This window comes from Nothoprocta perdicaria, unplaced genomic scaffold, assembly GCF_003342845.1.
Source record: "Nothoprocta perdicaria isolate Ctin4 unplaced genomic scaffold, notPer1 scaffold_5, whole genome shotgun sequence".
Lineage (NCBI taxonomy): Eukaryota > Metazoa > Chordata > Aves > Tinamiformes > Tinamidae > Nothoprocta > Nothoprocta perdicaria.
In genome coordinates this window covers 8,232,096-8,256,044 of record NW_020455754.1, presented here as the reverse complement: position 1 = coordinate 8,256,044, position 23,949 = coordinate 8,232,096, and the positions used below count along the sequence as shown (strand labels likewise).

At 60.9% G+C, this 23,949-nt stretch overlaps 1 protein-coding gene across 1 annotated transcript; it reads right to left on the bottom strand.

Annotated features, from left to right (window-relative positions):
* Positions 1 to 1,685: 1,685 nt before the first annotated feature.
* On the bottom strand, positions 1,686 to 22,981 carry AFAP1L1 (actin filament associated protein 1 like 1). Its single transcript, XM_026047554.1, has 19 exons — positions 22,966 to 22,981; positions 10,451 to 10,579; positions 9,213 to 9,296; positions 8,943 to 9,040; positions 8,675 to 8,786; positions 8,378 to 8,476; positions 7,211 to 7,422; positions 6,694 to 6,873; positions 5,674 to 5,760; positions 5,408 to 5,501; positions 5,164 to 5,316; positions 4,136 to 4,347; positions 3,712 to 3,857; positions 3,297 to 3,375; positions 3,083 to 3,197; positions 2,767 to 2,931; positions 2,157 to 2,335; positions 1,905 to 2,033; positions 1,686 to 1,807 (listed from the first exon to the last, which is right to left on the bottom strand). The coding sequence occupies exons 1-19, from the start codon at positions 22,979 to 22,981 to the stop codon at positions 1,784 to 1,786; spliced, it is 2,313 nt and encodes a 770-aa protein (XP_025903339.1). The 3' UTR covers positions 1,686 to 1,783.
* Positions 22,982 to 23,949: the final 968 nt, after the last annotated feature.

Here is a 23,949-nt window from a genome sequence, read left to right as displayed (position 1 = left end):
GGGATACATGAGCATGGGAAAGGGGATTGCATGGCCTGGAGTATGTTGCACAATCCTAAGGGGATGTTGTGTGGTTCAAGGGGTGCACAGCCCTGCAAGGATACACGACCCATGCAGGTGAGAGGGATATTGCATGGCCTGGGGGTTTGCACAGCCCCGGAGCATGGAGACTGCATGGCTGGGGGTGCTGCAGTTTGGTGGAGAGAAAAGAGGCCCCGTGCAGTGCAGGTGGCTCCGACAGCAAGCGCATGGCTCCCATGGGGTCCCGCATCGCCTCTCCCGCTGGTTGAGAGATGCAGCAATGAGCGGGCCCTGCATGCAGTGTGTCAGGGCAGCGCATTCTTTATTCCTCCATGAACAGCATCAAATATCGTCCTAGCACGCTGCTCCAGCCAAGGGACACGTGCCCCAGCGCCTGGCAGCACCTATTTACAGCAATAAATCCAACCGCAACAGAACAGGGCCTTTGGTTGTTTGCTCGTTTGCTTCTTAAGGCAAGTTTTGTCCCGCAGTTGTATCTCTTCCTGTGGTCCTGCACAGGGACCGGGAGCCCCGGCAGGACACGACTTCAAAGTGGAGCTGGGCGAGGGGAACGTGACCGGGAACAGGTTTAATCTCACAGAGAGGTCTAATTGAAGCTGGAGCTCCTCCAGGTCAGGCCGTGGACCTGGGCAACGGATGGTCGCTGCTAAAGGCAGGTGAGGGGGTCTCTGGTCACCCAGCACTGCCAGCCTCGGCCGGCAATGATGCGCGGTGTCCTTTGCACAGTGCCCTCCTGCCCACCCGAGACAAGGGCTGCTCTGTTGCTCTGTCAGCGGGAGTAATTTGTCCTGGTTGCTCCAGCCAGAGGAAGGGGCTTTCCAGGACCGGAGTTTTTATTAAAACCCTCTTAACCTGGTTACTAGAAGTGCCTTGAAGCAGTGAGCACTACAGGTTAACTGTGGCAGTAGTTGGCACAAATGGGTCAGAGGCCCTTGTTTCTGCCACAAAACCTTGGGCACTCCCTTTCTATTCCCATCCAGCATTTGTGCCTGTGCTACATTATCTTCCACACTATTTCTTTTTTTCAGTCCCCTGCTTTGAAACCACTTTTTAAAAAACCTTTCAAGGGCCCCTTTGCTCCATCTGGATGCCATGCCTTGGCAGGCGAAGCGCCCGACCGCGGTGGCAGGACGGAGGTCACTCTCAGTCCCTTCCTGCTGCCCCAAGCGGGCAGGGGGCTAGGGCAGAGTGTGCTGAGCTGCATCCAGCCTCAGCCCCTTGCAGCGCTGCTCAGCAAGGGTGACAGGCTTCCTGCTTCTTCCCGCCTTGTCCCAGGGAGGAAATATTGGACAAGTTCACTTGGATGAAGGACACACATCGGTCCCTCATAAACCCCGCTGCTGCAGCAGCCAAACCCCCCAAAGTGTCCGTGGGCACTGGGGAAAGCCCCAGGCTGGCACGTGCTGAACCCCATAAATCGGAGCCCGAAGCAGTTGTGCGGAGGGCCAGGCTCCCGCGCTCCTCAGTGCCAAAACCCCATGTGGAAACGGGGGCGATGGGTCCCCACAGCACACAGCCCTGACCCGCCAAGGACCCCCCTTACCCCCAGCTCCCCTCCCATCCCGCCCCCCATCCCGCGTTTGTCACGGAGCCCACAGGAACGGCTGCTGCTGCAGCGGGGGAGCGCGGCAGGGCCCGTGTCCTGCTGCGCCCTCCAAGCTCCGTGGAGAGAGGGGCTCGCGGCTCCTCGGCAGGGCCGGGTCCGGCGCGTCGCTGCAGCCCAGCATTCCCACCGCCTGGCTTAGGTCTGCTTCTGCTCCCATTCCTGCAAAGAGGAGGATGGAGACGGCGTTGGAGCCCGACTGCTAGGGCAGAGGGTGGCCCTCAGTGGGAGCAGGTCCCTGAGGTGGCCGAGGCAGGACCTTGGCCTTCCGCAGCACGTTGCCCTTGTTGGCAGGGAGGATGGACGGGCTCCTCTTCCTCATCTCGGCTGCACAGTTAACAGGGACCAAGTGCTCGGGGGGGCTCCCGTTGGGCTTGCTGGCTGCTTCCTTGAGGAAAAAAGAAGAGACAGAGGGAGGAGAATTAGGACAGCCAGGAAGCGGGAAGGGAGAGAGAAAGCTCTCACAGTGTCCAACGCATTGGCAGGGAGGAAGGAAGGAAGAGCTCCGTACCCCGTTCTCGGCCTTGCCCATCACGGCCAGCCCCAGGGCTGGCCCTCCGGCCAGCGACTGCTTGAGCCGCTCCTTCACCTCGCCCAGCTTGAGCTCCAGGTCGACGCGGCGCTGCTCCTTGTGCCGGCAGCGCTCCTCCAGCTCGGCCACGCGCTGCTCCAGCTCCTGCAGCTGCTGCCCTGCTCCGCGCGCACGCGCCCAGCTCAGCGCGGTGCAGACGGGCACGTGGCGCGGAGGGGGACGCAGGGTGGACGGGGACGTGGGATGGACAGGGACATGGGGCGGATGGGGAAGTGGGGCGGACAAGGATGCGGGATGGAGGGGGACGCGGGATGGATGGGGACGCGGGATGGATGGGGACGCGGGGCGGGGGGGGACGCAGGATGACGGAGACACAGGATGGACAGGGATGCAGGACGGACGGGGAGGTGCGTGCCAGCCCCATCCTCCCACATGAGGACACTAGATGGGGCTGCTGGCCCAGGCGTGAGGCTGCAGCGGTGCAACCAGTGACACCGGCTGGGTCCTGCACCCCACCCTGCCACCCGGCATGGATGGGGATGTGGCGGCCGGGACGGGGCTCGTAGCCGCCCCGGGGGCCCCCACCTACCCGTGCAGCCCTTGGCAGCCTCCCGCAGCTCCCGCTTCTCCTTGCGCAGCAGCAGCAGCTCGCTGCGGATCGACGCCTTCTCCTTCTCCAGCTTCTCCTTCTCAGTCAGAAAGCGCCTGGCGTCCTCCTCCGCCCGGTTCTTCCCGTACCGGTACTGGTTGGCATCTGCACGGGCAGACGACAGAGCATGTCACGAAAGCTCGGGCCTCAGCAAGGCTCCGCCCGCGCGGCCCCGTCCCGTCCGTGGGCTGGTTGCCCGCAGCAGGACACGCTGGGGAGGCCTGGGCGCCCTCGGGCACGGGCAGACGCCACTCACTCGACGCGTGCCTCTTCACCGTGACCTGCGGGTCCACGCGCCGGGACTTCTCGCTGCAGGAGGACGCGTGGCGCTTCACCTGGGCTCCCGACGGCCGTGCTGGCGGCTCCTCGGCCTGCAGCGGGGACGCGAGAGCACGACAAAAAGCTGTCGGTGGGGGTCTCGGGCATGTCGCTTGTGTGGCGGGTGTCAGGACACGGTGTGCTGTGCTCACCTGGACCTTCTCGTAGGGCACGTCGTCGTAGACCACGCGTGATGAGTCCGCCCGGCCGTCCTGGCAGGAGCTGGCCCACCTGCGGGACGGAGGGACGGCTGTCCTCAAAGGCTTCCTGCCCGGGCCACCTCCGGCCAGCGCCTCGAGGAGCCCTTTGATCTCCCAGAGCTCCCCGTCCGCCCTCCAGCTCCCGCTGTGAGCGCTCGCCTGGCCCCGTGCAAACATGCACGTCCCTCCACGGGCGCTGCTAAACCCGCTCCTGCTCCGTCCTGCCCCAGGGAGGCTGCCCCGCTCCAGGGAATGCCAGCTCCTGGGATGCCAGCTCCCCCCATGGGCACATTGCAGCCCCCTGCCCGGCTCCCACCTCCTATGGAGAGCCCACAGGGCTCGGGAGCACCACCAGTGCGTTCCTTACAGGTAGGAGTGCCGCACAGCCGTCACGATGGTGGCGATGGTCTCCACGTCCACGTAGTCGTAGTGCAAGGCCTCGGGTGCCGTCGCAGAGCCCGTCTCCACCAAGAGGAGGCCCAGCCAACGGCCTAGATCTTCCGAACAGCTTGCCTGGACAGCGGGAGAGAAGGAGAGACTTGGGGTGCACGGCTGGCCCCGGGACACAGGCTCTCCTTGTGCCTGTGCAGCCTGGGGCACCCCCAAAGCAAGGTGGGAACGGGCAATGTCGGAGCCCTCCTTGCTCCTTCCCCCCCACACGAACCCTCACAGACAGCAGGGCCATCGGTAGCACAAGCCATGGGGTTGGGAGGGTCTAAGGCAAAGCAGGCGCACAGCAAGACCCATTCCCCCAACTCCATCACCCTCCTTGCTCCTCCATCCCAACACACCTCCAGCGCGGCCACCTCCTGCCCACGGCGAAGGATGCGGAAAGCGAAGGGGTGCTTGGGGCCCAGTCCCGGCACCACCTCGCAGCCCCGGAGGACAAGGGCGTTCACGTGGGTTCGTAAGTCCATGCGGTCCTTGTGGAAGTAGAGCGTGTTGTCCTTCAGGCGACACCAGCGCTCCTTCCAGCACTGGTTGACCAGCACATTGAGGTAGCCTGGAAGAAAACAGAAGGAAGGGTCTCAACAGCTTGTTGGCAGCACCTTGGCCATGAGTACAACTGGTAGAGGTGGGAAGTGAGAGCCACGGAGTCCTCATAGCAGCCTGCTTCTTGGCGAGGAGCTCCATGGTCAGCAGCCCAGCCAGAACTCGGCTGGGTTTTGCCTTCCTAGAGCTTGTCCTCACACAGTATAAACCCTCTTTGCTATACTGTACTGCTCTGTGCTGTGACTGTGTCTGAGGACCTCAGGATATCACAGGCTCTTGGTCCCTCTCCTTTCAGGTGTGTAACTCCAGTTGTATTCTCAGCAGAAAACTCCTGAGGCCCAAAGCAGCTTTGTGGGAGTGAAGACGGGCAGGTTTGACTGGCACAAACATAAGCATGAAGTGCAATGAGGACACCACCATGACCATGAGGACACCACCATGAGTGTGAGGACACCACTGTCTCTGGTGGGGGACTGGGCTTGGGACAAGACCGTCTGGAGGCTATGGCCCAGATCCAGGTCCTCATGCAATGACAGATCATTTAGGCCTTGCCTATCTCGGTTTGCCCACACACAGCTGGGGACCTGTGGGCCCAGGTGACGTGCCAGCTCAGCACCACGCAGCCACATAAATGTTTTCTGTGTCCCTGAGGACAAGGGGTGACCTGGACCCAGGCAAAGCTCCCCATGAGCTTGATCCAGTTCCCCTCACCCCACATCATGTCCATGCCCTGTCCTCTGTGCATCTGGCTGACAAGGAAAGGAGGCCAGGTCCCACCAGCCCCCATGGACACCGAGAGCCTGTCGCTGCCCCGGCCCGCACGAACCGCAGCAGGGGATGTCCTCCTCGGTGGAGGAGGTCTGCACATCCTCAGCAGAAGGCTTCTTCTTGGAGAAGCTGATGATCCTGGTGATCTTCTTCCCCGCTGCCCGGCTCACAGAGCCCTTCAGGTCGGCCAGGCCACTCTTCTTGCCTTTCCCTGCGGAGGAGAGTGCTCCCGGTGACACCGTGCACTCACGGCACCCGCCTCGCACACCAAAGGCAGCGGTGCTGATGGCGCGGGACCTCACCGTGCTCGCCGGGCTCCCTGCGGCTCCTGGAGGAGCAGGTCTCGCCCGCGGCCACGCTGTCCGAGTCGGACGTGTGCTTCTCCTGCGAGAGCCGCTGCGGGGAGAAGCAGGGCGGGCGCCCGGATCAGCGCGGTTGGACACATCCCATGGGCACTCCGAGCACTGTGTCCTCTCCCCAGGAGCCTTGCAAGCTCCGGGAGAGGAGAGAGCCCAGCCTCAGCCCCTTCCCTTCTCAGCAGGGCAATTAAAACCGTTAAAACCGCCACCTTGTCCAGGTCCGTCTTGCGCAGCACCGCTGGGGACGTGGCGGGTTCCAGGCCGCCGGCTCCCGCGCCGCTCGCCTCCTTGATCACCTGCGGGGACAGGTCTCTGAGCAGCCCCTTACGCTTCCCAGCGGGACCGTTCGAGTCCCCCAGGGAGACCAGTTTGTCTGCGGGGCTGGGCACAGTTGAGCTTCTATGGAAATATCACCATAGCCAAGACGGGCAGGGATGGGGGTGACAAGGAAAGGGACTTGGGTGCACAAGTGACACCCAGTGTCTCCAGCACAGCAGACCTCACAACCCCTATTTTGCAGGCAGGCAGAGCGTGGGGGCCTTATAAAATGACACCAGGGCTTTATAAATGACCCGGTTTCCCACGCCTGGGGCGAGCAGCCTGGGTGCGTGGCCAGCCAGGAGGCTCTCGAGGAAACCCCTGGCGGGACACAGTCGGCACAAGGGCCGCCCTTCCTGCGGCCGCATTGCTTCCCAGCCCCGGGAATGGGCAAGCGGGACACCCGCATCTCCGGAGGAGACTAGCCAGAGGAGACAGGGCAGCTCCCAGGCTCAGTGCGGGGGGAACAGGATGGGGACAAAGTCTCCTGCTGCTGCCTGTGGGATTGCAAAACCCTTTTGTGCCTCACGGGCTCAGCCGCGGAGCCTGGTCCCTTCTCCAGGGCCTCCCACCGCGGAACAAAGGCAGGAAAGGGCTGCGGGGCAGGGGAGGGGGCGAACAAACATCCCCACCCCACTGCCTCCCGCAAGGGGCTATCAGCGCTGGGGACACAGGGGGCCTGGGAAGCAGCCAGCCAGCTCTCACCACGCCAGGGCTCCCTGCCGGAGAGCTGATAAGAGATGAGACAGAAGCCCCTTCCCCTTCGAGGGAGATAAGGTCTTTCCCAAGGGAGCCCAATCCCCGCTCCGGCCAAGGACGTGTCCCCGTGTCCAAGGGAGCTGTGTCCCCGCAGGACAAGGAGCCGGGAGGGCTGGTGGCTGGTCCTGGTGAGGGGGAGGCCCCCGCGGTACCTTCAGCCACTCCTCCGCCTGCTCCTTGCTCTGCACGGCCAGCACCAGCGCCTCGGCGCCCGGCACCGAGAAGCGCAGCTCGTGCTTCTTGCGCCGCCCGTCCTTGGGCACGTAGATGACGTTGCAGGTGCCCAGGGGCACTTCCACGTGCGGCTGCCGGTCTTTGGAGCTTTTGTAGCACTAGGAGAAGCAAAGGGAGCCGTTCTGGGGCCAGACAACCCTGCTGCAGTACCGGGGCATCCCGGGCATCCCTTGCAGGCTCCCAAGCACGTGGCACGGATGGAGGCGGCCCAGTCTTTGCAGCAGGGCTGCGGGATCCCTGCTCCCCTCCCTCTGCTAGCCAAGCCATGCCCCTACAAGGGGAAACTCTCATTTGCTTGCAAGGGCAGTGAGCTGCTTTTGCAGGACAGCCTCACTCTCAGGACAAGCTCTGGATTAGGGCCTCAGCATCTTCCTTCAGGCCAGACCTGCCCTCCCTCCCAGCTCCCAGCCCGGTTTCTCGCCCCGCCGGGCTCACCAGCAGCTTGTTGTCCCGCACGATGGTGAGCTGCTTGGCCCACTGTCCGAAGCGCTTCTTACGCAACAGGAAAGCGCAAATCCTGCAGTCCTTCACCAGGTTCATGGAGGCTTCCTCTGACGGCCACTGGTGTGTCAGCTGCTGGCCCTTCGCCTCCTCCTCCTCCTCGTCGTAGGACTCGTAAGAGCTGCTCATTGCATCCGAGTCATTGTCTGGGAGGAAGGACGCACTCACGTCACCCCGTGGGCCACCCCGGGGCTGCTCCCGAGCAAGCTCTCGTGCTAACGGGTGTCCCTTCTCCCCAGCAGCTCCACAGTAGAGCCTGGGCTGCACACAAGCTTGGACGGGCTCCATGTCACCCTCTGCAAAGAGCAGCACTTTGACCGCGACTGTTCCCATCGCACCCATCTCCCTTCCGTACAACTCATGACGCCTGCAGGCCAAAAGCCAAGCCCAGATGCATCTGCGTGCTCCTTTGCAGACCTCGGGCTTCTCAAATGTGGATTAACCACGCACAACGCAGGATCATGCACCTCCCAACGCAGCAGTGGGGAGCCCCATGGGGCAGCAGTGTCCCTGCCCGCGTCCCCCCTCCTCCGGGGCACAGGGGGCTCCAGGAGGTCGCAGCAGCGCTGGCAGTGGTGGCTCCCCATCCCAACGCTGGGAACAGACACAGCGCTCAGCACGAGCTTCCTGCGGGGCAAAGGGGGCTCGCGTGCCGAGCGGCGCTCCGAGCTCTTTCCAGGCTGCTGGGCAAAGGGCCTCTGACACGCGAGAGGTCCCCAGAGCCTCCAGATGGAGCTGGAGGGATGTCACCTGCATGCGAAGCCAGGGGCGAGAGGGGGATATCTTTCCAGATACTTGGATGTGGAAAGCAGCTGGGAATTTATACACTAAAATAAGAGCCAGGCTGCTGGATCCCTGTGATACCCTTATGGAGAACATCAGGTGGCTGCACAAGAGCATTCTTGTGACACAGGAGGAACCCACGAGAGCCCAGTTCTCCCCTGTCCTCGCTCCCTCTCTACTTGAGCATCATGGCCCTGATCTCCAGCCCAGACAGACAAGACTTCCAGGATTTTCTCCTCACTGTTCAGACCCATATCACAGCACCAGACTTGGCCCAAACTCTCCACCAACCCCCACTGTGAGCCCCCAGATACTTACAGGAGGTTTTTTGTTCTCCATTCATCCTGGTGACAGGGTAGTTGCTGTCTGCATCCTCATAATATCCATCTTCGATGGAGTTGGGCGGGCTGGAGCTGTCTGTGGAGGAAGCAGAGGGTAAGCGGGCTGGTGAGGTGGGACATCCCCTCACGAGCATTTCCTCCCCTGGGATGAGCTAACAAGAGTGCCGAGGGCCTCCTTGCTTTCCTGCACCGGGAGAGGGGACTTGGAGCCCTCTGGAATGCAGGTGTGGAGCTCATGGAGCAGCAACTCTGCCATCCTGGGCACGGGACTTACTGCGGGATGTGATGTACTCTGGGGCCTTGCCTGGTCCCAGTGGCAGCGCTTCCTCGTAGTAATCCTCAGGGGGAGGAGTTGTGGGCAGTGGTGGAGCAGGGTCCACAGCAACCTGCAGATACACCGTGGGCGTTAGCCAGGCTGTGGAAATGGGCTGCCAGGCCCCAAAAGGGCTGTCACCATCATGGGGTGGCTGCCACCACCTGCAGCGCCAACATCGAGGTTCTCCAAGCAGGTCAGACCTTGCATGGGACATCCAGGGACTTACACTCTTAGCTGGCTGGCTCCTGGCGAGCTCCAAGCCGATGCCATTGCTGGAGTCCCCATCCTCCTCCTGCATGTCCTGGAGATCCCGCAGGTCACAGTCTGGCCGGGGGTAGGGGAGAGGGTGAGAGGAGCAGTGAAACCCCATGCAGGCCATTGGGATCGGCTCCCAAACCCGCCCGGGATGAGCACGGTGCCTGCCGAGTGCTGCATCCCAGGCTGGGGGAACAGGGCACAAGGCGCCGCGTGGCACAAGCCCTGCGGCCGGTCGTACCGAACTCCTCGAAGAGAGACTCCACGAAGCTGGTGCCATTGCTCAGCGACGCCGTGTTCACGTACAGGTAGTCCCCCTCCTTCCCTGCGGAGCGATGGGGGAAGCTCTCAGCGTGGGGACAGGGTGGCCGGGACAGCACCGCATCCCTCCTCCATGGCAAACACCAGCCAAGGACATGGGCCAACTCACGCTCACCCATTTGGGGTGCCCCGGCCGTGGGGAACTTCTCGGCACAAGGTGCCTGGGCAGTGGGGCTGGGAGGGATGGAGGGAGCTGGGGGAGCTCCCGGGTGCCGCCTTCCCATGGAAAGCCCTGCGCTCAGCAGAAACCGGTAGCAGGAAGAGCTTTGCGATCCAGCGTTTCCACAGGAAGCGCGGGGCAGGCTCAGGCTCAGCTCACCCCCAGCTGCAGCCCTCACACCGGCCAATTTGCACGTGAGCCGGGTGCTGTTTGCACGCTGGCCAGCCCTGGGCACACTTGGCACCAGCGTGAGATGGGGCAGGGGCACCCGAGATGGGACAGGGGCACCCGGAGGAGCTGGGCAGCTGCTGCAGAGAGCAGCCAGGCAAGGAGAGGGGGCAAAACATCCCTGAGGTGGCTGGGAAGGTGCCCGGCATGAGCACAGCGGGGCTGGTGCCCCCGTGCAGCTCCCCTCGCTCGCCAGGCGGGAAGGGTGAGGAAGCGCATCCCTAGCCAGAGGGCTCCCATACATCATGGGTTCGGAGCCAGTGCAGTGTGCGGATCGTGTGCGATGCCGGCGTCTCCGCTGCTCAAGGGCAGCTGGAGGACTCCCCGCTCCCAGGGTGCCGCCAGCCAGGCGCATCCCTGCTGACTGGGAGCGCCGGGATGCTCCAGCAGGTGTGGGAGCGCGGCACCAGCGCGTGCCAGCGGCACCCCGTGCTCCTCCCGTCACCCCCACCTCGCCGTGCCCTTGTGCTCCAGCTCCGTGCAAATAAATCCCACTGCAAACTAAGGCAGAAGCAGCCCTGCCTCCTGCTGCTGCACGGGTGCCATGGGCCAGGCCAGCCTCCTGGGCACCACGGCAGGAGCGGGCACCAGGCCTCCTTGGCCGAATCAGCTTTTCCCCTGCCCCACTGTGGGTTTTTTTGGCCAGGTCCAGGTCATTGTCCCAGCTGTGGGGGTGTCCTGCAGAGCTGCCACATGGGGACATGCTGGGGACACACTGGGGACATGCGCTGTCCCCGGGGCATGGAGTGCAGTGCGGTGGATGCACTGACCTGGCGGCGGCTGCAGCTGCTGCAGGATGGTGGACACGGCCAGCTTCTTCTCCTGCGTCGTGGAGCTCAGGTACTCGTGATCCAGCAGCTTGAGCAAGACGCTGAGCTCTGGGAGCAGCTGCTCCAGCACTGTGGGAAGCAGGAACAGCCCGTCAGCCGGGAAGGGGCCACAGCCCTCGGCTACAGCCAGGGCCACAAGGAGCAAAGCAAAGCAAGGCACAGGGTGCCTGTATTTCAGAACCAAAACACACAACTTGGTACCCAACTCAGGCCCATGGAGGAGCCCCAGCCTCTCCTCTGCAGCGGCAGACACACAGGGTTAGGAGCAGAGGCAGCTGTAGGAGGAAGCGGATGGAGGAGGCCAGGAACACTTTCCAAGCCAGACCTGACACATTTTGATCCACCTCCTGGCTCCAAACTGGCACAAGCTTCCAGGAATCCAAATAGGGATTGCACTATCCTGCCCCCAGAGTGGGTTTCTCCAGAAGTGCAATGCACAGAGTGCCTGGGGCATTGCCAGGCACATGAAAATAAGCAGGCAAAAGAGCATGTTCAGATCAGGACTATGCAGAGCTGCCACGTGTCGCCCAGTGTCCGCTCGCTGTATCATGGGCTGTGTTACCACAGCAGGGAAGAAGACCCTGTCCCAAGGCCCTGCCCAAGGTGGGCAGCGTTTCCTCAGTCTTTGCTGCCTGGGAAGTGGGCCTCGTTCCCTGATGTCCTCTCAACAAGCCAAGGCAAAACGGAGCTGGACGCGGGCGCAGGGACCACACGCTCTCCTGGCCGGGCTCCACGGCGCAGGCGGTGCCAGGCAGAGCGCGGCCGCGGGGCCCGGCAGCTTGGTGATATCTCGAGTGGCTCTTCCAGGACCAGATGCCTCAGACACCCACATCTGAGGGGCCGGGCTCAGGGACAGCCCTGCAGCTCTGGAGGCTGCAGGAGGTGGGGGACAAGCTGCTGTTTCTTCCAGAGCAAACGCGAGCAAGATCCCTTCCCTTGGCAGGCAGCAATCAAAAGCCATCAGAGCAGAGCTGAAGCAGGAATACAGCTGGTTCCAGGTCTCGGGGACAGGAGGAGAGGCTGCGGTGACTGCAGAGGCAGCTGTGACACGCTGATGGGCAGGGAAGGGGAGAGCACACCGGGAGCACAAGGGCAGTGCACACATCACGGGCAGCATCACCCCTCTGCCACCCCTGCCCCTCCACCCAGACTGTCAGGGTCTTCCCGACCCTGCGGATGGAAACGAAGGGACGCAGCCCGTGACCGATGGGCTTTGGTGGCAGGCTGAAGCAAGCAGGACAAGCTGCCACTGCAGCCCAGCAGCGCAGGGCAGCAGGAGGTGGCACCGAGCGCAGGCGGCAGGGCAAGGGCAGGATGCTCTGCCCTTAGAGATACTCAGGACCCTCATGAATCATGCTCATTAATGAGCACCAGCTATCCCAATGCCGCCTCTTCCCAACACCCATCCAAGACTGGGCTGCTGCAGATTTGACTCTTCTTGTTTTTACTAACAAAAAGGTCTTTTTTGTTGTTAAAAATCTGTCCCCCTTCAATCTTACATGAGCCACAGGTCAGAGCAGTCCCCTGGGCACAGCCTGTGGCTGCCAGCTGCACGTTCACACCGTGGCAGGGACAGGACAAGGGAAACCTTTGCTCTGCAAGGGTTTCTGGCTGAACGGGAGCCCAACAGGAGCGGGTCCCCGTGTCCTTCCTGCACCCACAGCAGCAGCGCAGCCGGGGCTGATGCAGAGCCGGCCGAGGGGCCGGGCCCCCCGTCGAGGCAGCGTCTCCAGCCCCGTCCCAGGACGAGAGGCAGGATGCGGCTCACGAGCCTCTTCCTGCCGCCGGCCTCTATCTGCACAGACCTTCTGCTTCCTCCTCCCCGCCGGAGCCAAGGCAAACACGAAGGGCAGCCCTGCTGTCCAGCCTCGCCGGCATCCCCGTGCCGCGGGCAGGGATGGAATCTGGAGGATGAGAAATCCCCACACAGCTCCAGAGGATGGGGCTGGCAGCACCCAAGGGGAGCGCAGCTGCAGAGGGACCAGGGCTGCCCGTCCCCGTGAACATCGCTGAGCCCGGGGCTGAGGAAACACCCCCAGCAGGGATGGAGCTGGTCCCATCAACGCTCTGCTCACCCCACACGTGTGACGAGCAGGGAAGCGCTCAGCTGCCATCGCGGGCAGGATGGGAGCTCTCTCCCTGTGGAGCAGCACGGTCAGGAGGGTTTCCCGGCCAGGTGGGACATCTGCGTCCGCCCTCGCCAGGATGCGGCTGTGGGACCAGGCAGGGTGCTGGGCTAGCAGGGGACAGCACGGGAGGAGCAGCAAGGTGCTCCCCTGGCCCTCTGGCATCCACTTCTCGCTGAGCATTTGGTGAGGACCTAGGGGGGAAATTTGACATCTTCCTGGTGTCCCACTGCAGCTCAGCTCAACAGGCTCCCAGGTGGCCGTGAAATCCCCTGAAGGAGATGGGGACCACGCACGCACCCTGCATTAGTGACACACAAACCCATGGGCATCCCCATTCCACACCATCTCCCAGTACAGCCACAAGCCCGGGCGCCAGCTGTGGGCAAAAAGGCAAATAAACGTCTATGAACGGCCACGACGCCGGCCCCGTGCATGGCTCGGAGATCCCGAGGGCCGATAAGTGAGCTCTGCAGCCGGCATTGCAGCACGGCGAGCTCAGCCGCGACCGGAGCCGCAGCCGCCCCGGCACTGAAGGCTCCTTTGTGTCCCCTTGCTGAGCCGTCCCCTCCGTCTCCCTTGTTAAACACACACCAAAACACAACAGGGTGGGGGGAAGAGCCGCTCAAAGGGGCCTGTGATCCGAGCGGAGGGCGCATGGACAACCCCTGCCCGCCGGGGAGCGAGGAAGGAAAGGGATTAATTTCCGACGCTCGCTGGCCTCCCAGCCCGGAGCAGGTTAGCGACGTGGTGGCAGGAAGCAAGGGCAGAGCTGCCGTGCCAGGGGGTTAACTCATGCACCCCCTCCCAGGGGAGCCTGGAAGGGAAATGGCAGCAGCATATCCAAGGATCCTGCTACTCTCCCAGAAAAAGCCACCACTGCATCCAAGCGGGCACCAGTTCCAGGGTCTGCAGAGGCTTCTCTCCCAGCCTAAACTCATGGACAGGACCCATTTGCTGGGGTGGGTTTTAGAGCCCCAGAGAGCGGCCGGGAAGGGTGCCAGCCCCGCTGCTCACAGCCTGCTCCTCTCCGACTCTCCTCTCCAAGACTCCTCTATTTTTAGCCCCTGCAAGCGTTTCCCTCCCGGGGACCCACTTGCAGGCACAGAGATAAAGATGCCAGCGCGGAGCCTGTCCTCCCCGCCTCCCCATTCTGGGCTCAAGTGCAAAACCAGGTTTTGCTCCAACAACCTGCAAGGAGGAGGAAGAGGTTCCAGCTGGGCCGATGCAGGAGTTTCCTGTGGGATGAGGTGGGGAGAGCTGAGAACAGGCGCGGGGGGTTGCAGCCCCACAGGATGCAGGTCCACGCTCGCAGCCCCGGCGAGATGCCCCTTCCCAAGGAGCCCCATCCAAACACCCCATGCACCGCGGTGCACCCTGCGGCAAACAGGGACACCCACGTGGCCACCAGCCCCTCCGCTAGCCCAAGGCAGGGCCACCCAGGTGCAGAGCGTCCCGCAGCTCCAGCCCTTCCTGATCCCGGCCGCACTTCCTCCCGTGCCAGGTGAAGGCTGAGGATGAGGGGGGCTGGCGAGGCGGAGGTGGAATCGGATGCTGGGAGTGACGGCCATTGTTTGTAGCTAAAATAAAACCCCAGCAAAAATAAAAAGCTTCCTGTTGGCGCAGGCAGGGCCCCGGGACAATCCGCCGGATCACGGAGGGCTCTTTAGAGCCGCTGCCGGCAGCAAACAAACATTTATAGCTCCCAGGGAGCTGTAAATAGGTGGGCTGGGGCCCGGGGAAGGGGCACAGCCGGGGGCTTCGGCACGGGAATGCAACGGAGCATCCTGTGATGGCAGCAAAGCCTGCGGGAAGGGATCCCAGTGGAGCTGCCCCAGAAAGCCCTGGCATCCCCAACGTGCTCCTGTTCTCACCAAGCGGGGCCCACCTGCACCATCCCCTCTGTGCACTGAGGAAGATGATGGGCCGACGCGAGTCCTGGAGGCCGTTTCCATTCACACGGAGGTTTCTTTTCCCGGGGGAAGGAGGTGGCAGCGAGGAAGCGCCCGGGTGGAGGGAGAATTGTGCCTTTGTGCTGCCGTGGTCCCAGGGAGCTGCGCGCCCCAGCTCTGCGGGGCTCAGCTCCTTGGCCCAGCTGCTCATGGCACACAGGGATGGGACCTCCCCACGGCACAGCCTGCCAGGAGAGAGCTGGGGACGCCTGGAAAACACCTCTGCATCAGCACTGCCGAGCACAGCGATACAGAGCAACTTGGCACGCTGCAGCCTGGAAGGCTTTAGAGAAAAGGCAACCCTTAATTATCACACTTGAGCCCTGGAAACAGCCCATAACAGTGGAAGATTTGCCGAGGGGCCACTAGATACACATGAATCATCTCCTCCCTGGAAACAAGGGCCCCTTGAGCAGGCGGATGAGGAAGGAGCATCTCATCCCTGGCAGCAGCATTAACCCGAGCGGGTCAGTCTTGCTCCCATGTAATGGGAGGGCCACCCTCTCCTCAGCTCCTACCCTGGCCTTTCTGCAGCCACCCAGCCATTAACCCCATCCCCTTCAGCACTGGTGTCCCTGGGCTGGACACACTGCCCGGCTCCCATTGCAGACACAGCTGAGATGGAGCAGACCCAGCTGAGATGTCACTGGAGGCCAGCTAAGCCCAAGCCTGTGACCTTCCCTGTACGCCCAAGAGAGGAATTCAACCCGTCCCGCTGCGTGCATCCGTGCTGGGCGCTCCATTCACCAGGCAGGCACACGCATCCCGAGGGGATTTCATCATTGTGACCTTACACTAATGCGTATCCTTAGCTGATAACCTTGGAAAAGCAGAGCTAAGAGATGAACATGAAACCTGCTTGCTGAAGGGGACAATTCCCTCTCATGGGAATTGCTCCCTGGCTTCTCTTTCTGCGTGAAGGAGCCTGCAGGTTTTGGAGGGGCCCCTGTTACCCCTGTCCCAGGACTGGGGATTGAGCAACCAGGGAGATTAAACAGCAAAAAGGACTGCCCCAGCAGTGCCTGCCCATCCTCCCTTATCTTCAACTCGATCTCCAGAAGCCCATCCCAACACTCCAGCAGCTCAGGAGGCTTCTCTCCTAGCACTAAGCCACCAGCACGAATGGCCCAGAGCCCTGTCTAGTGGCACAACAAAACAAGTACCATCTCACAGCTGCTCCTGGCACCATTTGGGAGAACGATCCTGCCCCCGGCCCATTTCTTTTGGCAGCAATGTCACATTTTCCCCTTGTATAAATAGCTCTGCACAAAGCCTTATCTCCTGGCCTGGCTCGCAGCAGCTCGCCCGGAGGATGGCGGAGCAGCAAGATCCATTCTGGGAAAAGCAGCAGTGCTGAAAGCCCAAACATCACGGCAGCTCCCTCCACTCCAGTACCGAGCTGCGCCAGGGCTCTGGCCAGACTTGCTCCTATTGACGCTGCCCAGAGGGACGGGTGCTGCTCTGTAGCTGTCACCCCAGCTGAATTGAGGGGATGCCCATGCTCAGAGCGCGGCTCCAGGCCCAGAGGAGGTGGTGGAAACCCACCCTTTCCTTGCTGGTGGGCACCTGGCCAGTAAGATCCCATCAGGACACTGGTCCTAATGACAAATAACTCGCACAGGGCAGAGGGATGGGGTCAGTCCCCATGGGAAAGCCAAGGGTACCTTGGAGCAGCCAAGACTGTTTAAAATGCTATGGCTGCTGGAAGAAACAGCCCAAGCAGCCCTTGTTGGACTGCGGAACACGTCCTTCCTGCAAAATACCTTCCCCAGCTCTAGAGCACCCCGTGCTCGGGCTCTGCATGTCCTCAGACAGCGGCTGTCACGCGAGGCTGCTCACCCACAGCGCCCGGCTCCGCCGCTGCCATCGCACCCAGGGAAGGGGGGCCACTGCTGTTGGGGATCTCCGCTTTGCACAGAAGTGTGTTCGGCATCTGTCTGGAAGCAGCCTGGAAAGCTGAGGGGAGAAAGGGGCCCCTTTTGCAGCCAAGCAACTGCTGAGCCCAGAGGGGCTGCGGAGGGACCCACAGACTCTCCAGAGCAGTTGAGGACACTGTGCCCAGAAAGCTTCCCCGTGCCGGGTGCTTCCTCCAGAGCTAGCACTCACCTCACCTAACAGAGGCCTTTTGTGAGCGCCGTCACTCTCTGTCCCTTGTTCAGCCACAGGCCACCAGCCAGACGCTGCAGCTGCCTCGAGGTGCCCACGGAGCCAGAGCTCTGGGCCAAGGCTGCAGGAGCAAAACTCTGAACAGCCGCAGCACCGATGGGTGACACTGCGGTGCCTGCATGGCTGGGATGCCCCCAGGACACAGGGTTTTAGAAGTCAGGCAGCTCTCCCTTGCCCCATGCACAGGAGCAAGGTCTAAACACATACGGAGGAAGGGAAAGGAGAGCATGGAGAAACCCAGTGGAAAGATGCCTGTAGGGCACGATGCTGAGGAGCTGTGGAGGTCCCAGCAGGAACACGAGCACTGCCCCAGCGCAGCAAAAGTTCACAGGAGGGTCTAGCACCAGTGGAGCCAGAGCAGTGCAGGTAATAATTAACAGGCTGATTAAATCGCATGCAAACACCCCCTGTGACTGAGCCAGATAAGGACCTTCATTGCCCCACACTGTAGATGGGGACCCCATGGTCACGGGCTGCCCTGCTTGGGGCTTAGCAGCAGTTTCTCCCTCTCCTAGAGATAAGGGTTGTTTTAGCTCGTCCAGAGCAAACTTCATTCCCCTAAAACAAAGAGGGCTGCAGATGACCCCAGAGTAGGAGAGGGTTTCTGTATCACTCTTACTGCTGAGCAAAGCAGGGAGCAAAGCAAATAAAAGGACTTCTTGCCATGCCTGCAGTCAAGGTATTACCAACCAACCCCTGGCTTATGTCCCCCAGCGGGACATGGGGAAAAGGGCCCTAATTTGTCCTCACCCTTGGCACTTAAAACAGGGCTGGGGAAGAACCCAAAATCAGGGACAAGTTGTTTCCAGAGGCAGCTACAACTCACCCAGGTGCTTAGCTCTGTAGACACGCAAGGGCCAGATTCGGTCATTAAAGGCTACATTGCAAAATCAGTGCAAGCCAAGGCAGCAACATCACGGGATGCTCTGCAGACCGAGCCCAGGAGCAGAGATGGGAGCCTGGGCAAGATAAGAGTCACCGGCTCAAGAACACTTTTAAATAGTGAATGAAAAGGAGAGGTCTGCGATGCCCTTTTAAAGGAATAGTCAGGCTGGGCTGAGACTTGCTGAGTAATGTATAAAGAACAAGCTTTGGGCAGAGGAGAGATGTTAGGATTAGTCAGAACCCAGAATAAACTGTGTTTTTTTTTTTTTTTTCCAAGCAAAACTCTGGTGTCAGCCTCTTCCAAATAAACCGCGCAGAGTAGCAGGTTGGCCTGGCTGCTCCGCTGACACCAGGAAAGGCCTCTGGGACCTTTCCTGGCAGCAGGACAAGCAGGAAGGTGCTATGGGACAAGCAGCTGCCTGTGCTCAATGGCAAGGTGTCCCAGGCCTGGGGACTCCGGAGGGGAAAGCAGAAACCAAGTGTGCTCTCAATGACACGTGCCAAGAGGTGCCACAGGGAGGCTGGGGAGGGAAACGGCTGCTTTTGTGGGCTCCTCGAGCAGTTCTGCTGGAGCAAAGAGGGTTGGTCTGGCACTAGGGTGCCTGGCATGGGCCAAGCTGTGCAAGCCAAGGTTTTGCTCATCCCTGTGAACATTCACCTCCCTAAGCAGCGCAAGAGCCTGAGCAGAGCTCCAGGAAGCCTCCCCAGGTTGGGCTTTCCTGTTTGCAGAGCTGGAGCTGCTTGCTGAGATCTAAGGGGATCCAAAGCCCACGTTTCCCCCTGCCTCTGTGCTGCCCTTCGTCTGCACCAAACCTCAGCATGAAATTATGTCAAATTGCAGTTGCTGTGGTGGGAAGGCTGCTCACTCAGCACTCAGTACAGCTTTCCCCCAGCACGTCCTCCTCACTGCCCTGCGCAGAGACGGGCACAGTTTGTGTGGTCACCACCAAGGGCTTCTCCAGACCTGAATTCATCCCACTGGGACTACTGACAGGGATTAAAAGCTATCTGCATCTGAAAAGGCCACACTCTCCCTTTCCTATGCATCCTCATCCTTCCCTGGAGCCAGGCTCTGTAACATCTCGGATTCAGCAATCCACCCTCGGATTCAGTAATCCACTTTTGGATTCAGTAATCTGCCCAGGGGCAGAGTGGGGAAGAAGATTAGCAGATTGGACACATTTCTAGCAAAAGCAACAATACACAGCAGATACCCTTGAAAACAGAGGATGGAAAAACGCTGAATACAAGATCTCACCTAGCAAGGCACAGGCAAGGAGAGGGAAGGATTTGCAGGAACGGGAAGAACCACCTGGAGCAGACTCTGCTTTTCCAAATGCCTTCAGCCACGTTGTATGACACAGACAAATCTTTTCAGGGATGTTAAGAGGTAAAGACACAGGTCATGTATGGAGGAAACACCCTGGCAGTCAAGGAGGAGGGAATCGAGTCCCCAGCATTGGCATCTCCCATGTCCAGAAAGGCCACCTGCCTAAAGGCAGAAGTGGCAGCCACTTGTTGTCCCCTTAGGAGAGCTGGTTTGCTGAAGGGGCACCAAGGAAAAGCTTGGGAGCGGGCAGCACGTCAGAAAGGTCCGGCGTGCGGGAGGGGACCGTGCTGCCGTCGGATCCCGCCGAGGGCAGGATGAGCCTATTTTCTCAGCTGAGAACAGCCCTTCCGTTTCCTCCCATTGCCGAGCTCCATCGGGAGCATCAGGTGCGGTGGCAAGGCCGCCAGCCCCAGCGCACTTCCTACCGGCTTAACCCTTCCGCAGCGGGAGGGGAGAGACAGGAAAAGCAGCTTATACCAGCAGAAAAGTTTTAAAACTCGAGCTTGTTGGAAGATCTGGCTGCTCTGATGGCTCCTCCAGTGCCTGGACAGACTTACACATCCGATTTTAACATCAAGATACAGAAATCGGGTATCAAGCCTCTTTCTACATGATTTCTCTTCCTGGCTCTGTCCTTTCCAACCTTGGTTTCCTGCAGTGTAAAATTACACTGGGAATCACACAAAACAGGAGGCTGAACCCACTGGACAATATTCCATGGAGGGGCATTCCCTCCATCACCAGGTTCAGTGGGTTTCATGTTCAAAATATCCAGGAAAAGTAAATCAATCAAAAACAAGGCCATTATTCAAGCCGTTCCTTACATATCTTCCAGGCACTTTCCATGCTAATCAGCAGCAATCAGAGCAAGCCAGTGTCACCCAGAACCCCTTCCTATCACTGCCAGGATCACATGCACATGAAAGCCACTTCAAAACGGGGATTTTGAAGCATGGAAACTCCTTCCAGCAAAGATCTGGTTTTGTTCCAGACTCCTAGGAAATGTGTTTTCTCCTGCCTGCCTGTGATGAATGGGGAGACTCATCAAAAGCAAAAGTCGAAGGGGCTGCAGAACCGATGGGCCTGGTGGGGAATGACTGGGAAATGAGTTATTTTCATCCATCCCCAAAGTGGAGCCTCAGTTCAGTGTCTGCAGAGCAGTGTCCCGAGGTTTTAGCACTGCCGGGTGATGAAAGCCAGGCAGTTTGGGTGCGTGCGGGTGCCCTCCCTCCGGGCAGAAGGGACGAGCCAGCTATTTTCAGTGGGAAAGGGGCAGGAGGGGATAACTGCTCTTCAGGAGGGACCTTTTCTTACGGCAGCAGTTGAGGGAGGTGAGAGGCAAGTGGTCAGGACACGGGTCTGGGGTGGCAGAAACCACTCAAGCCTCCACTCTGCAAGATCTTTATCTTGTGGCCCAAGCGAGTTTCTTGGCTAGTGTACAACAGCAGCCCTGGAGCCAAGCCCATTTCTCACTCCCCCTCCTCCTCTTTAAAGGTTTCTGATTATTTGGGGTGAGACAACTTGTTTAAAACAAAGCTTTCCTGGGAAGTGATAAGAAAGGCCCACCTGCCTGCAGGCAAGAGGACTTCGGCTTCCGTCACTGCTAAAGAGCAGCGCTCAGAGCCCTGCAGCTCAGCACATTTGCACCGGAAAGCAGCATTTCCAGGTCAACAGCAACCTCTGGAAAGAGGCGGATTTTCCAGACAACGCAGCGAGATAGGACAGTCCCCAGGAACATCGCCTGGAGGATACAGCCATTGCACATGGGAGGATATCTGAGAGATACAGGGGGCAAATAACTCAACGTCACCCTGCTCTGCTCAACCTCCCGCCAGGTGGAAGGTGCAGAAGAAGGGGCAGCTCTGGGAAGGCTCCGGCCCTTTCCCCGCACGCATCCCGGCTATAAACGGGCCGGCCCCAGCTCGGCTGCGCCGGCGGCTCGGTTTCCAGCGGAAGGAATGGCTGCAATGCGGGGGAGAGCTCCGCACTTGCTGGCGCGCGGACAGCTGCGCCCGCTCCGCACCCCCGGCCAGCCGCTGCGTGCGAGGGCTGGACGGGATTCCTGAATGGAGAACGGCCCGGGATCCCGCCCGGCAGCCCCGATGCCGCCCCATTCCTGCGGGCGAGCTGGAGCCAAGTTTATCCCCGACACATCGCCGGCGGCTCTGCAGGATTTAGACCCCAGATAAGTTCGGTGCAAGATCTAAACCCTGGTGACTCGCAAGGTCAGAGAAGTCACTACCATGAGAAGCCATGTGCGAGCACCGCCCTGCTTAGAGCCAGGGCTCATTGCACTGAACAGCAAACCATGATCACACACGCACACCAAGCCCTCCAACACAACCCCTGCAAAGAGCACTGAGCTCACGGGAAAGTTGAGCCCAGCGCAGCTCACTGCAGGCCCTGGAAGGAAATGCATGGAGCAGGAAAAGCAATAAAAAGGGCTTAAGGACCAGAAAGCAAGAGCAAGGTAGAGCACTCAGAGGCCAAGCAAATGGGCAGGGGAAGGAAGGTGCTCTGCAGTGCAGGGCGGGGAGAGGTTGGGAATCAGGGACACGGGGCTCCTGTCACCACCAGACACCGTCCCTGGCATTAGGAAGGGGAGCCACAGCAGCCTCTGCACCTTTCCTCCTCTTGCTGCTCTTCCAAGGGATCCCAGGCTCCGAGTGATGAGCGGGAGGGTCTGCAGGACGTTTACATTAGCGGCAAGCAACGCGGGTGCCAACAGCAATTCGTTACGAGCGCTGGGGGCAGAGCGGGCAGGCACCGCTGCAGTTACCATAGAAGGCACCTCGGAGGGGAAAGGCAGCAGAGCGGCTCCCCACGGCAGGGCCCCGCGCTCGAGCGTGCACCGCGCGAAACCGGGGGTCCGGCTGTGCCACAGCCTGTCCCCACCGTGTGCACCAACAGCCTCTGCCTGCTGGCTGGTGGCAACTGTGGGCACTGTCCCCATCTCCGGGTCCATTCCTGAGCCCTCAGCCATTCTCTGTGGATAGGAGGGAGCAGAGGAGTCACCTAGGAGTGCCCAGCTGCCACAACATGCTCTCATCCTCATCTTCCTCAGAGATCCTGTGGGAGTGGGTTGTTTCTTCAGCAAGCAGGGTGCCCTGCCACACCTGGCACGGGGACTGTGCACAGCTCCGAGCACTCACAGTGTCACACCAGGAGTTCCAGGCACCTCTCATCAAGCACCCAGCCACAGCCTGGGAGATCTGCCTGGCACTTTGGTCATTTGAAAGCTATGGGATTTGATGTCCCAGAATTATCAGGAGGGAGGGAGGAATAACAGCCGCAGCACCATGTGGCACTGGACAACACTCCCTCCCTGAAAGCAGTCCCCTTCGCAGCAGCAGAGCCACCCATCCCTTTGGTGGCACATAAGGAGAGCCTGCAGGACGAGCAGCAGCCTCTGGGCAGGGATGTCCCCATCCCCTGAGGCAGCTGGACATCAACACTGCTCTCAGAGCACAGACTCCACAACCTGCAGCCAAAGCGTCAAACTCCTCACACAAACTTCCCACTGCAGAAACACCACCCCATCCTTTTGCACGAGGAAGGGGAACTCTCAAGCACCTGCTCTTTCTGGTGCTCGTACAGAGCTGCGAATACAGCACAGTCCTCGAGGTATTCAGCACCTCCACGGCTTGCAGAGCTGGAGCAGCTCCCCTCACTCTCTGGCTATTGTTTTTGGTGCTGCTATAGCACCTATGTGACCAGGTCGGGAGCTCCTGCTCTGCACCCTGCACCTCCTCCGCACCCCGGGCCGGTGCTCGACAGCAACTCCCAACCCCGCTTCGCCGCCTGCCACCCGCACGAAAAGCGAGTCCCTTCTCCCCGAGCTGGCTCCAGATCCCCGCAGGTTCCTCCTACCGCAGAGCCCGGGCTGGTGCTTCGCGGGAGGCGGCGCGGGGGCCGCACATACACAGACAGCGCATATACATAGGTGCATACCCCCCACCTATAGCACCCCCCGAGCCCCGGCACTGCCCCGCTTACCGCTCTGCCGGTCCATGGTGGGCGGCAGCCGCGGCCGGCGCGGGCGGGGAAGTGGCCGGAGCAGCGGGTGGCCCCGCGGGCAGGGCCTGAGCGCCCGGCCCGGCCCGGCCCAGCTCGCCCCGCCCCAGCGCCCTCCTCCCGGCAGCGCCCAGCACCGGCCTGGCCCGCCTCGGTTCGGTTCGGTTCGGCTGCGGAGGCTGGAGGCAGCTCCGGGACCACCCGCAGCAGCGAGGGTGCCCCTGGGCCCCTGGTCCGCGGGCGGAGGAGAGGAGGGTGCCAGCGGGAGCAGCTCTCCCTGCTCCCCGCTTAACCGCCCTGCCCGGCTCTGCTGGGCTGCACGTCCCTCTCATGGGCACAGGGACCCTGCATGTCCCTCTCATGGGCACAGGGACCCTGCATGTCCCTCTCATGGGCACAGGGACCCTGCATGTCCCTCTCATGGGCGCAAGGACGGAGGCTGCTGGGGGAGCTGCTCCCTGGCCGGCTGGCAGGGACGCACAGTTCCAGGGATGCTCCATGGGGTTTCATGTAGGGTTTCCCACGTGGAAGCAGCTCTCCATGGGTTTTCCCTTAATAGCCACCATCAGTTTCCCAGGTGCTTCCTCACACTGAGCATGTCCAGCACTGGTTGCCTTTCACCTCCACAGCTTGCCCATTTTAGGGTACTTGTGCCAGGGCAGAACAGAGGCCAGGTATGGGGAGCAGAGCTCTCTGTCCTCTCACATCCCCTCCGTCCCCAGCCCCGAAACAGCCCAAACCCACCCTTCCCAGCCACTCTGCAACCCACACTGGAGCAGTGCCTTCCCATCAGACTGGTATTGGCTGCAGCTGGTACCTCCTGTCTGGCATAAGCCCCATTTTCCTCTTTCTCCTCTTGTAACACCCAGTGGCAGGGTCATCTCCTGGGCTGTGGTCAGAGTACCCGGCACAGGATGCAGCCCACCAGAATCCACCCAGTTTGTGCTTGCAACTTGCAAAGCAGCC

Coding starts and splice junctions, on each gene's coding strand:
- AFAP1L1 (XM_026047554.1), bottom strand. Junction 9,297..10,450: donor GCAGCTGCAGCCGCCGCCAG/GTCAGTGCATCC, acceptor ATCGCTCCGCAG/GGAAGGAGGGGGACTACCTG. Junction 2,034..2,156: donor TGGGCAAGGCCGAGAACGGG/GTACGGAGCTCT, acceptor TTTTTCCTCAAG/GAAGCAGCCAGCAAGCCCAA.